The following is a 12,155-nucleotide window of genomic DNA, read 5'->3' as shown; positions in this document are numbered from 1 at the left end:
TTGGTAGTAATGTCAATGAAAAATGGAATATGCCATTGACCAGAGAACATCAACAACAATAACCTGTCTCCGTGAAAAAGCCCATGATCTAGCCAGTAGTCATTAAATCATATATATGAGCTTAACTATATGTATAGCTGCTGTATTCCCAGCTTCTTTTTAAAAAGTCCCTGTTTAAATATTGTTCCCTCACCGTGTGCACATGTCCTGACCTATAAACCAGGCAGCATAAATATAGGGCACTGGCCACAGATAGCCCTTGTGTTCATCTAAATCATAACTATAAGATAGCACTATTATCAACAACCACAATCATATATAAAAAAGAACAAGTAAATGCTATTAGTCCATCTACGAGGCAAGAAAATTATCACAGGAATCCTTCTAGTATATTTTCCTAAAGGCTCACATTTTTCTTTACTGCAGCCCCTGTTAATTGATAAATTTTGCATTTGCATCACCCGCCATTTCCAGGCAGGCATGTTTCACCAGTCATCTCTCTCAAACAACCCACCTCCCCACATCTGTTTGCTTCCTTTCTGGCCCCTCTCTCTCAAGAGCTAAGCACAGCTCCAGTGTTCTCATTTAGTCACAGTTCTGTACTGACATGTAGAGGAGGTGATGCAGAAAACTTGAAGTTTATTTACAAACTACAAGTGACTACATGCCTTAAATTTAGCTGGTTGCACCTGGCAGAGACGGGCCTTCCAAAAAACATCTTCCAGGACAACAAACCAAGCTGCATTAGCTCAGTTCCATAAGCAAAGGAGATACAGATTGTTACCCTGATTGAATCAATTACCAGTGCTATAGCTGGCAGAACCCCCCCAAATTAACACTAAAAAAGGGCAGGAAAGCAGAAGATGACCATCTTTTAAATCAATATCCTACACAATGAAGGAAAAACCTGAAAACTGCAGGAACCTCGATTGAAAAGGAAACCGCATGAATCAGGTTAGTTCACCTGGCCAGATACTCGCTCAGGGAAACACCAAAACTAGCCAAAGCAAAAAGCAAAAAAGCACAAGGCCAGAGCAGAGTGCCATGACCAGAAGCTATACTGCTGTTCCATTTTGCTGCCTCCAAACTTCACAACTAATTTAATAATTTCTGCATTTTAGTAGATGTTTCACTTTACCTGAAAACTCATCTAGAGCTAAGGGAGATTTCAGCATTCCTTGAGCAGTGCTGATACTAGAAGAGGACTTTTCATGGTTGCAGTGCAAAGCATTCAGACACCAGATTGGGAATCCTCCACCTTCTCTTCATTTCCAGAGGCTGACACTCCAGGTTCAAGCTTCTTTTAGAAATGCTGGCATACAAATGGTGACACTGGTTCACAGCAAGAATCCCTTTAAGCCCAGTGTTTTGTCTCCTACAATAGCCATTTGCAGATTCCTTGGGAAGAGGGAGAACAAAGCAAATTCCTATGGTATTTCCCCTAATACTCTTCCAGCTTCTGACTATTTTCAGCTCAGGGAAATTTCTGCTCCTGTTGTAGTTTGTTTAGTGTCCAAATGGATCTCTCTTTCACACACTTTTTCCAGTCTCACATGAATTATTAACTTCTGTTCTCATTTCGGCTGGGATAGATTTAATTTTTCTTCTTAGTAGCTAGAATAGTGCTGTGCTTTGGATTCAGTATGGGCTTTGGTATGAGAAGAATGTTGGTAATACACTGACGTTTTCAATTGTTGCTAAGAGATCAAGGCCTTTCCAACTTCCCATGTCCTGCCCACGTGCAGGTGCACAAGAAGCTGGGAGGGAGCACAGACAAGAGCAACGGATCCAAATTTGCCAGTGAAATATTCCATATCATATGATGTCATGCTCAGTATATAGATGAGGGTTGGCTGGGAAGCTGGTGCTCTCACTTCCGGGATTGTGGTTTCGGGATCTTCTCTGGGATTGCTAGCTGGGAACGGGTTGGACATTGGTCCCTGGGTGGTGAGCAATCTCATTGTGCATTACCCACTTGAATTTTCTAAATTTTTTTTAATTATTATTTTTTTTTTAAAAATTCCATTATTAAACTGTTTTTATCTCAACCTACAAGCCTCCTTACCTTTACTCCCCCAAGTCCCCATCCCTTGGGTGGGGGAGAGCGAGTGAGCAGCTGTGTGGTGCTTGGCTGCTGGCCAGGTTTAAACCAGGACAACTTTTATCACAGCACCCTTTGGCAAAGTGGCTTTTGGCTACTCACCTCCATGAAGAACCACCTCCTTTTGTTTGATTTCCTGCCCCACCTCTATTTCACTTTATTTTCATTTTACAGTTCCTAGTTTTTCTGCAGGAAGAGACAATCAACAGACAATCCCTATCCACCTTTCCACACTACTCCTGTTTTAGTGGCTCTCCAGCAATCCCTTTAATCCTCTTTTCCAGGGTGAAGGGTCTTAGCCTTTGCAGTCATTCCTTATGTAGAAGTTGATTTGTGCCTTCTGTTGCCCTTCTGTAAATCTCCTCTAGACCTCTACTTTTTCTGAGACAAGGGGACCAGTACTACACAGTATGCGAACTGTGGTGAATTGCAATTTTATACAGTGTATTTTCTGCTTTGCTGTCAGTTATTCTCCTAATCATTACCAGTATTTTAATTTCTTCTTTTGACTGCTGCTGAGCACCAATTTGATGTTTTCAGAGAGTTATCTATCAAACTCTCAAGAGGTCTCTCCTGAGTAGTAGAGATCACTACAGAGACCATTACTGCAAATGTGAAGTTAGCATTGTTTTTTTTCCCCATGTGTATCACTTTACATTTACCCACACTGAGTTTCACCTGACGTTTTATTGCCAAGTTGCACAGACTTTCTGAGATTCCTAACAGTTGGCCACTGCCTTTATCATTTTGAATAACTTCATATCATCAGTAAACTCTGTAGCTCAATATTCAAACTCTTTTCAAGGCCACCCATGAATATGGTGAACAGGTGAGGATCCATGCCAGGATTCTCGCATTTGTGCCATAGCTGGGATGTTTATTATGCAAGGTAAGCTTCTTTACTACCTTTTTTTTTTTTTTTTTTTTTTAATTTTCTCAGGCCCTAGAATGCTTATTTTAGTTAAAAAACAGAGAATGAACACTGGCCATCACAGCATTTTATTCTATTGTTAAAGATGACAGGACAGAGGAATCTCTCGTGGTAATGTTGAAGTTTCTGGTATATCAATGACAAAATTGAGAAGTACCAAAAACCCCAAAGGTAATTTCCTTAAAAAGGAAAGCAAGCAGAGGAGAAATAGCACAAGAATCAGCTGATACCCAGGCAGATAGGAACATTATAACCACAAAATCTTTGCCATCCATCCTCCCATATGAATGACACAAAGTATGATGGGCTAGTACACACATCAGGTTCAGTGGAACTTGTGGATACAGTTACTGAAAAGAGAAACCATAACAGCATCTGGAGATTTATTATTCAGGTCATTCCAGCACAAATTTGTCATCTGCTTTAAAAGTATTTAAGGTGCTTGACAAGATGAAGAATGCAATGAAAACAAAAAGTCAGGAATTTTCTAGTCTGCAAAATTTTATTAAGCAACAGCTGGACAACTCTTACAACTCCAAATCATCAAGGAAAAATAGGGCAATCAGTCCATCTCTCAATCATGTAGACAGTAAAGAATTTGGACAAACCACATTTTTATAGGGAAACCAACAATGCTTTCTAGGCACCTCCTGCAAATTATGTTACACAAGATACATAAAAGGAGAGGCAGATCAGGGTAGTTTTTAAGTACAGTGGAAACCAGGTATACCATGGTATACTGAGGAGAAAAAAAAAAAAAGAAGAAAACTTGAGATTCCAAAAAATATATTTAAAAAATACTATAGGCATGTAAAAGTACACAAATTGTGTACCATATTTTCAAAAGCCTTAAGAAAAACATGCTGGGCTTGCTAGCTTAAGAATGCATGCACCTGCATGACTATATGCTTGTTAAATTAAAAAAAAAAAAAAAGAATTTAAAAAAAAAAATCCAAAATCATGTTCAAAGTTATAGTACCAAAATGATGCATTTATAAACAAATGCAACTCCCCTTCTTTTTCAGGAAACACCACAGTGCCTTTTCAATCAAATGCATCCCCATGCTATTCCACAACACCATATATTTTATCTACAATAAACAACAAGATCTTGAACAAACATACCCTCCCCCAAATGCACAACACATAAAAAGAAAAGAAAGCAGTGAATGCAGAAATAGTGAAACGAAAGGCAACCAAAGGCAAAACATGTATCAAGCAAACAAAAGAAACAAAGGGAAAATTAGGAAAGTTCTGAACAAATAGCTTGAAACAACATAGGTAGGAATTACAAGCTGAGCACTATTCTGATGAAATACTTGAAACTCAGGTGTCTGCACACTGTTCAAAAATGTTTCCTTTTTATTATTACTTTAATCTTAACCCATATCTTAAACCATCTACTTGGCCAGTAAGATCAACGTTCCACAAACAGACAACATTTGTCAGGACTCAGAATTGCTGGATCAGATCATATTTTAAAATTCATATTCATGTAAACTGGAGGGCAAGGATTAAGAACAAACTGGCAAGCTTTAACATCATACCATCTAATATTTTCATTGAACGCTCTGGACAGGTACATATTTGGTGTTTTCATTCATTTAATTTTAAGTCATACAAAATCATGTTGTTTTGATCCTGCAGTCAACTCTGGGTCAGCAAATCTGTGCACTTGCATACTGCTCCACAACAATTAATTTTGCCTTGAAGCACAAATTTCTCATTACAGATCCATTTGCAAAATCAAAAATTGAAGGGTGAAGTTTTTAATTTTCTTAGCAAGAATCCTATTTCATTACTTGGTTAATTGCTTTTGTCTTAAAAATCTAATTTTCTAGATGCAACAAACTGATACATCTTCAAAGGTATCAGGCAAGATGCAAAGCTGAGTCTTTTAATCTTAAAACTTCTCTGCAGGATTCTTTTACAAGAACATTATATAAATACAAAGATAAAATAATTCACATAGCCCACTGTTCACAAGTAGTAATTAATCTTATTCCTTCGAGAATGGTGCATGTAAATTCCAATCCTACAAAGAGAACCTGTGGTGCCTACCTGCAGACTATTCCTGAGGGTAGCAGGACTATAAATTGGTATTTGCTGATGGAGAATGGTGCTTGCCTTGAAGGTGAAGGGACTTGAAAACGAAAATATTAGTCTACCAGAATTTTCCCATTTTTGTCTGCAGTATAACACTCTCTTCTAGTGGGAAAACCATGTTGCCAATCTCTAAGTAACATAAACAGCTTGCTCTCCTATGATGGAATCCTAGAAATGGGAATAAAAGGCAAATATCTGAATGACTACTCTGTGGCCAGGATTTTACTTCCAGCATTCTTCAAGGGGGGTTATACAGAACTGTCAATATAGTTGTTGGCTAGTGTTTTATAATTTTTTTAAGTGGATATATGGGTCATATATGTCATTATTACTTTACAATCACATAGTAATGAGAAAGTACATTTTGGGTTGGATTCTACTCTTATGTATCTTGGTGCAACCATGTAGTGAGGTTAGAAGTTGGCCCTCTGTCAGCATGTCATGCAAGTGACTCATATGTTGCTAATCTCCAAGTCAGATTTACTGGTCTGGAGTGGTTTGGGCTCTGTAGAAATGTGCAATTTCCAAACTGTTGCTCTGGGAAACACGTTCTTAAAAGCTAGTGAAAACTTACTCTGTCTTCTCTCCCCTTTCTCCCAATCAAATCAGTTTTTGAACATGCTGCTCTCTTCATAGGAGGATTTAAATTGTTTCTGACAGGTAACAGGGCACCAAGATAACGTAGGATCACATGCATCAGGCTGCAAAAAGCAAATGCACAGAAACTATCTGAGGCAATGATCAGACAAGCTCCAAAATCTGTTTGGAATTTCAGAGAAGATGCTAAAAAGACACATCGAGGAGTCTGGACCTACAGAAAGTCTAGGCTCAAGGCTTCAGCAAAGTCAGGTATCTTTGACACCTGTAAACCTTCATGCATCTTCATAAAAACAATGGAACAAAACTGGAGAGAGAAATGTGGAACTGTTTTACTTGCAGTTGCACCACAGAAAGTTTATCTGACATGAACCTGTGCGCAGATTTACCGATATTCTGCCAGCCCACAGCACATGTTACTGCTACCTCTGGAACTGAGTGCAAAATTACTAACGTGACAATTCGTTTTTTTTCCTCTTTCACCCCCCTCCTTCTCACAGTTTCTTAGGGTGTTGCAGAAACATGATACTGGAGAAACGTGATATTCTTGTTGTTTCAAGCTAAAATTTGCCACTCCGTGCATGGTGCACTTCATACTAGACTTTAAGTATTAATTTTTAGACTCTGTTAGAAGCTTTATTTCAAGGATATGAGCCATATTATTTCAAAAGAATCAGGTTTTCTGTTGCATCCCTTTGCAATTCCAGTGGAGCAGATTCTGACCTCAAATGGTCACCATGGCCACTGGCTGGCATTGGGGCTTTCTCTGCTCAAAGCTGCTGCAGCCAAACCCCACGGCAGCTTCATGCTGCTCTTGGAGCAGACCTCCAAGGATGAGTGGAGGAACTCCTGCTCCACCAGGTTTCTGATGGAGCATCCTGAAGAGGTAAAGCTGCTGCAGGCAGCGTCAGGGCTCAGCTCCGTCAGCTCTGTGCAGCGCTAGCTCAGGTATCAGAAGCGCTATGGCTGTGTTGGAATCGGCTGAGCCCAGCTGAAGAAGTGTTATTAGTCTGAGCAGAGGAAAATGCATCTACTGCTGCACTATTTCTTCTGCCTCAGCTAGCTTATTCCAAGCTAGTTTGCTTTTATCTCTGCATTACGCCATTGCCAAACTCTACTAAACTATGCAATGAACTTCTTACAAACTGAGCCTATATCGTTATAGCCTCTTTTATCACATGACCCACCTGATTTTATCTCAAGAAAAAGCACTGTACTAAGAAGAGGGAAAGCAAATCAAGCCTTGTATTTTTAAAACCACTCCCAACTGAAGTATATAGTTAGAAACAAAGGAGGAAAACAGTGGAGAAGGACAGATTTCTGCAGGTCCCGAAGAAGTCATGTACACTCCTCGTAGTCTACACAGTCCTCCATAGCAAACTCACTGTGTTCAGCTGCCAAAAAAATATATTTGCCTGCCTGCATTATGAAATTTTTTATACTATCCAGCAAAACCAGGTTTTCCTATATGCATTCTGGCAGCAAAACATACTGCTAGCAAACAATTACTTACAAAGATGCTCTTTAAATATAAATAAGAAAGTGTGTATAACTCACTGATACATAGTAATAAAATAATCCCTAAAACACTTATTTCATTACGCAAGATAAATAATTTGTCTTTTTGGACATTAACAGGAAATCTGCATTAAATTATCTTTAAAAAAACCCACTCAAAAGTCCCTAAAAAAACAAAAACAAAACCAAAAAAGCCAACAAAAAACCCATAAAACCCCTAGACTGTCACAATTATTGCACAACTAAAAAAAGCTTTGGAAAAAACTTATTTAACTACTGGAAATTATTGTATGTATAAAAGAACCAGATATTTCTGAACACTTTGCTACATTCTTCCTAGAAGAACTTAGTTATCTACAGAAAACCTGGGTTTTACTAACAAAATATAAAATGTATCTACCTTTTGGCTGAATGCAATAGTGATCTTCAGGATTTAGGTGATTATTTGGGGGGGAATTTTAAATTTGTTTCCTGTGTTGTATCTCAATGAAAAATAAAGCAACTTTCACTTGTTCTCTGTATAATTTAGGGTCCAGTTGCATGCTCAGACATTTACATAATTCCCATTCCTTTCATTAAAATTCTACATTTGAGAGTATTTTCTCTCTCTAATGCTGGGTATTCTCTATGCCATTAAAATCCTCAGTTAAAGGGACACTTAAATTATTTTCAAAAAGATAAAAGATAATTTTATCCTATAGCATTTTCTGACAAGTAAACTGGAAACTGGAAATTGAATTTATTTTCCTAATTTTTGGTAATTATTCCTTGTGCTTTGCTGGGGCAGAAACCAGGTCTCTTTCTATGCCAAGACTCTTTGTAAGTGCCATCAGAAGGATGCAATCATGACCTGGGCCAGTGAACCCAAATTACTAACTCTGCTACTTGTTGTACTGGGTTTCATTTCTTGGTTCTCCATTAGCATAAAACTGCTGATAATTGGAAAAAGTTGACAATGAACCAAGTGAAGAGGAATACTGTTCCCTGGAAGGTTAAAGAAACTACATGCAGAAGTCTTCTATTTAGATTAGATTTTGCTCAGAAAAAAATTCATGTTGTTTCCATGTACTAACAATTTTGGCTTAAAACTACAGGTGATGTTTCTTCCAGCTGAAGATTTCTTACCATGTGACTGGGTGGCCCTTCCCTCAGCAAGCACGCAAGCAAGCCATGGTATGTTTCTTCTCTTACGATGTTCCGTGTGTGCCTGTTATACTCTAATTAGAGGATGACTGGTTAGCATAGACGTTAGGGCAGGCGAGGATTCTCATCAGCCAACTTTCCTCCTTATGTATTGGAATCAGCGGACTGAGAATTCAACATACTGTTTGTACAGCGTATATAACTCAATACAGACAAAGGGCTTAATAGTGCTTCCTCCACAAAAATCCAAGCGAAACAATTCCATTGATTTTTAAGGGACCGGAGGCAAATTCATGTCTGTTCCTCTGTTCCATACACACTATACCTACAGGCACTCAAACTGCTGAATAAATCATGCTTGTGAGAAAGAATACAAATGGGCCCAGAAAACTGATGGAAATTCAACAAAATTAATTAATTAAAGCAAACAACAATCTGCTAGATGCCAAGGGGAATGTTGTGCCTGACCACTCCCACATACAAGCAGAAGCTGCTGAGCTTTGGGGTAATACAGGGATGGTACCATCTACTTTCCCCCTCCTTCCTTCCTACCTTACTTCCTCTCTCCAAGGAAACCATCTTGCAGGTGTTTTTTCCTGGACTTACCCTGTGGGACGTTACCTGTGGATGATCTGCCTCATCATCTCCCTTGGCAACTCTCTGAAACTTCTCTCTGGCATTACTGCCTCTGTGCTGTACAGTTCTAGAAGCCTCAGCAGAACAGCAGTTATAAGCTCACTGCACATTGGGAACTTCTACTACAGCAGGGTCTTATCTTGTGCAATATGTTCCTCTAGAACGAGTCAAATGCAACACACATCTACCCTACCATTAGGATTTAAGAAAAGCAAAGAGAGAAAATCACACCTATTCATCTTAAGTTATACCGAGTTTTTCAAGAAAGAAGTTAAACTGTGGAGGAAAGACAAAGACAAAGCAGCCATTGACACCTCAACCAACATCTTTCTCAGTGTGCCTTTCACTTCAAAAGAGTAATTTCTGAAGGAAACCTGCAGTTATGTTTTGTAACCTAATGTCCAAATAATAACATGAATAGTTTTGGGTTTTGTGTATTACTGGGGAAACTACTTCCATATCAAAACATATTCTGTAGCAAAATGCAGGCAAGGAGGAAAGAGAGAAAGCAAATAAATATGTGCACAACACATGGACAACACAGAAACTCTTCTGTGCAAGCAACCCTTCTGAAATGCTCCACAGGTCTGCACGTCCACCAGAAAGAACGGCAGAGAGTCATGCTACGGTTATTAAGCCTTCCTCTCTAACTCTCCATGTAAACTTTGGCTTCCCACTCTTAGCTGGAGCATTATATTCTCAAACCACAGTCACAAAGACTGCTCAAGTAGCAAGGTGATAAAAGGGATGATTCTGTCCAATTTTTCCTTCCTCTTTCAACTCATTTGTTCTCCAGACAGCCATGATGTTGCTTCCTGTAATGAAATTGCTTTCTTCATGACATTGCTTCTTGTAATGCTACCCTTCTGTCTCCTTCCCAACTCAAGCACTGATACACTGTTGTAGAACTTGATTCATACTGATTGCTAAGAAGACTGAATACACTGGGCCTTCTCATTCACTTGAAAGACTTTGTTGATAAAGTGTAAACACATTTAAATGAGGAGCGTGTACAGGTGTGGCCTCAGAGGCAGATCTGGTCACACTGTATCTCTCCCAGCTACAGGCCAAATCACAGAATACTGCTGATCAATATGAGCAAAGAAGCAATGCTCGTAATTATTTCCTCCTCTATCTTCTGTCACCTACTGAAAGATGTTTATCCCCAATAACAGCACACAAAACAAGCAGACATCAACTTCTTTGATACAGTGGGTTTCTAAACCACCCATTGGTAACAATTGTTTCTCTTCTGAATAATACATCATTATTTATAAATTAAACATTGACCTACATAAGCCTCCTTGGAACTTGTGGTGCTCAGTTATTATCAGAAATCAGAGAAGAAACACGTGTCTTCAAGTATTATAGCTTCTTTTTTTTGCTGCTATCACTGATGTAGTAGTAGTAGAGTAGTAGTAGTAGTAATAGTAGTAGTAGTACAAACTGGACCAGAAAAAAAGTTATGTTCCCTGTTTTAAAAAGAACAGCATGATATAAGGCAGTCTATCAAAAAGAGCAGTCTTTTTCAATCCCCCTATGAGCTTACATCAGCTACTGTAGCAAACACGGCAGAACCACCACAACAAGCCAAAAGCCACACTTCTCCACGTAACACTGAATGGCTCTCAACCCTTTGCTCTTTCTGAGACCCAGCACAACGCTTAAAAAGAAAAAAAAAAACACCTGAAAACAAACAAACAAACAAACAGAACAGAAAACAGCCCCCCACCCTCCACCCCATGACTGATTAGAGTTAATGCCCTTCTGTTGGGCACCAAGAGACTTTTCCAGTTTTACTGCCTTCTTCACTCCCAGGCACCTCTGCACACCTAAAGCAGGCTGCCCTGACATTTTCCGGTTTGGACTTTATGAGAAGGTTAACATTTTCCTCTCTCCAGTCTCTGCTTGTTCATTTGAGGCGTTGAGTCACATTAGCCAGAGCAACAGCAAAGGCCTGGACTGCAGAAAATGGGTACTGAAAGTCCAAAATGTAAGCATTGCCATCAATCCTTCCAAACTGCATCACCTGGGAAGCAGGGGAAGAGGAGAAGGGAAGGAAAAAGAGAACAAGGTCAGAAAAAGTGAACCACAGAAAAGGAACCAGAGAATAACAGCAAAATGTTTTGCTCCTTTGTACGAACACTTCACCTCCTGAGCTAGTATGTATGGGGCTACTCACACAATGGGGTATGATGCCAAAGAGGAGTAAGGGAGCTGTACTATTGGTCTGTGTAGAGTATTTGACTGCAATATTTGACTCTATAGAGTAAATTGAGCTCTAAAACATGTTAGACTGTATACAGCATTGGCGTAAGTAGATTGTCACCAATTACTTCAGCAGATGTGGGTTACACCAGCATCATGCTTCCTGCAGGAAAATACCACTCTTTCCTTTGGAGAGATCCTATCATCAGCCCACCAGGAAAACACATTTTGTTTTCAAAGAAAGGAGCTTTCAGGTAAAGGGGAATAACCAATCTCCTGACTATAGTGCTTCATAGCCAGTAAGCTGTATGTTCTTGGCAGTTCTGTTTTCCTTTGCATAAACTTCACTAGCACATAATTACACCAAGAATGAATTCGCAAGGGGGCCGTGGGAGCTGTCTGAAATGTCAAGCAAGGCTAGTCAGGTTTTTTGCTGTTCTTCTGCAGGGAGTACCTGAAGTTTGGCCTATTATTACTGCTTTTTCATTCTCTTCATCAGAAGCCCAGATCAAATTTGCTCTACAGTGACGATCCTTGAGCTAGAATGGAGGCTGGCTGTGCAGGTCGAGTCAAGCTTTGTTCCCCCACCAACAAAACCTGCAGCTGGGTGATTTTGCACAGCTGCCCACAGGGACGTATTCGCAGCCATTTAACTGAAGAAGAAAGGGGTATAAATGGCTCTGACCACTACCTTTTTAATGAGCTGCTGTTACAGACAAACAAAACCAAGAGACCACCACTGGTCATGCATGTTGGATATTTAAGACATCTAACTCCCAACCAGATGGATTTGAGAGCCTTGATGTCTTTAATAAATCAAAAGTGACTTACAGAGATGGGACAACTGGACAAGGAAATAAGTACGTCTCCTGAGTCTCAGTCCAGTGTTCTGCTGATTGGTACCGCTTAATAGCC

At 39.5% G+C, this 12,155-nt stretch overlaps 1 protein-coding gene across 14 annotated transcripts in view; it reads right to left on the bottom strand.

Moving 5' to 3' along the window:
• Positions 1 to 3,084: 3,084 nt before the first annotated feature.
• TULP4 (TUB like protein 4) overlaps positions 3,085 to 12,155 on the bottom strand; it is a 173,199-nt gene continuing 164,128 nt past the window's right edge. For 13 of the 14 annotated variants that reach the window (XM_074818855.1, XM_074818845.1, XM_074818850.1 and 10 more), the window contains one exon: positions 3,085 to 11,061. In XM_074818855.1, the coding sequence (XP_074674956.1) occupies positions 10,945 to 11,061 (117 nt within the window). In that variant the 3' untranslated portion in view covers positions 3,085 to 10,944. The remainder of the gene's footprint in view (positions 11,062 to 12,155) is intronic. The other variant, XR_012622530.1, reaches the window with a different exon arrangement.

The sequence above is a fragment of the Strix aluco genome, chromosome 3 (genome assembly GCF_031877795.1).
Source record: "Strix aluco isolate bStrAlu1 chromosome 3, bStrAlu1.hap1, whole genome shotgun sequence".
In the NCBI taxonomy this organism is placed as follows: Eukaryota; Metazoa; Chordata; class Aves; order Strigiformes; family Strigidae; genus Strix; species Strix aluco.
The sequence above is the reverse complement of the archived record's forward strand: the minus strand, read 5'-3'. Positions and strand labels throughout refer to the sequence as shown.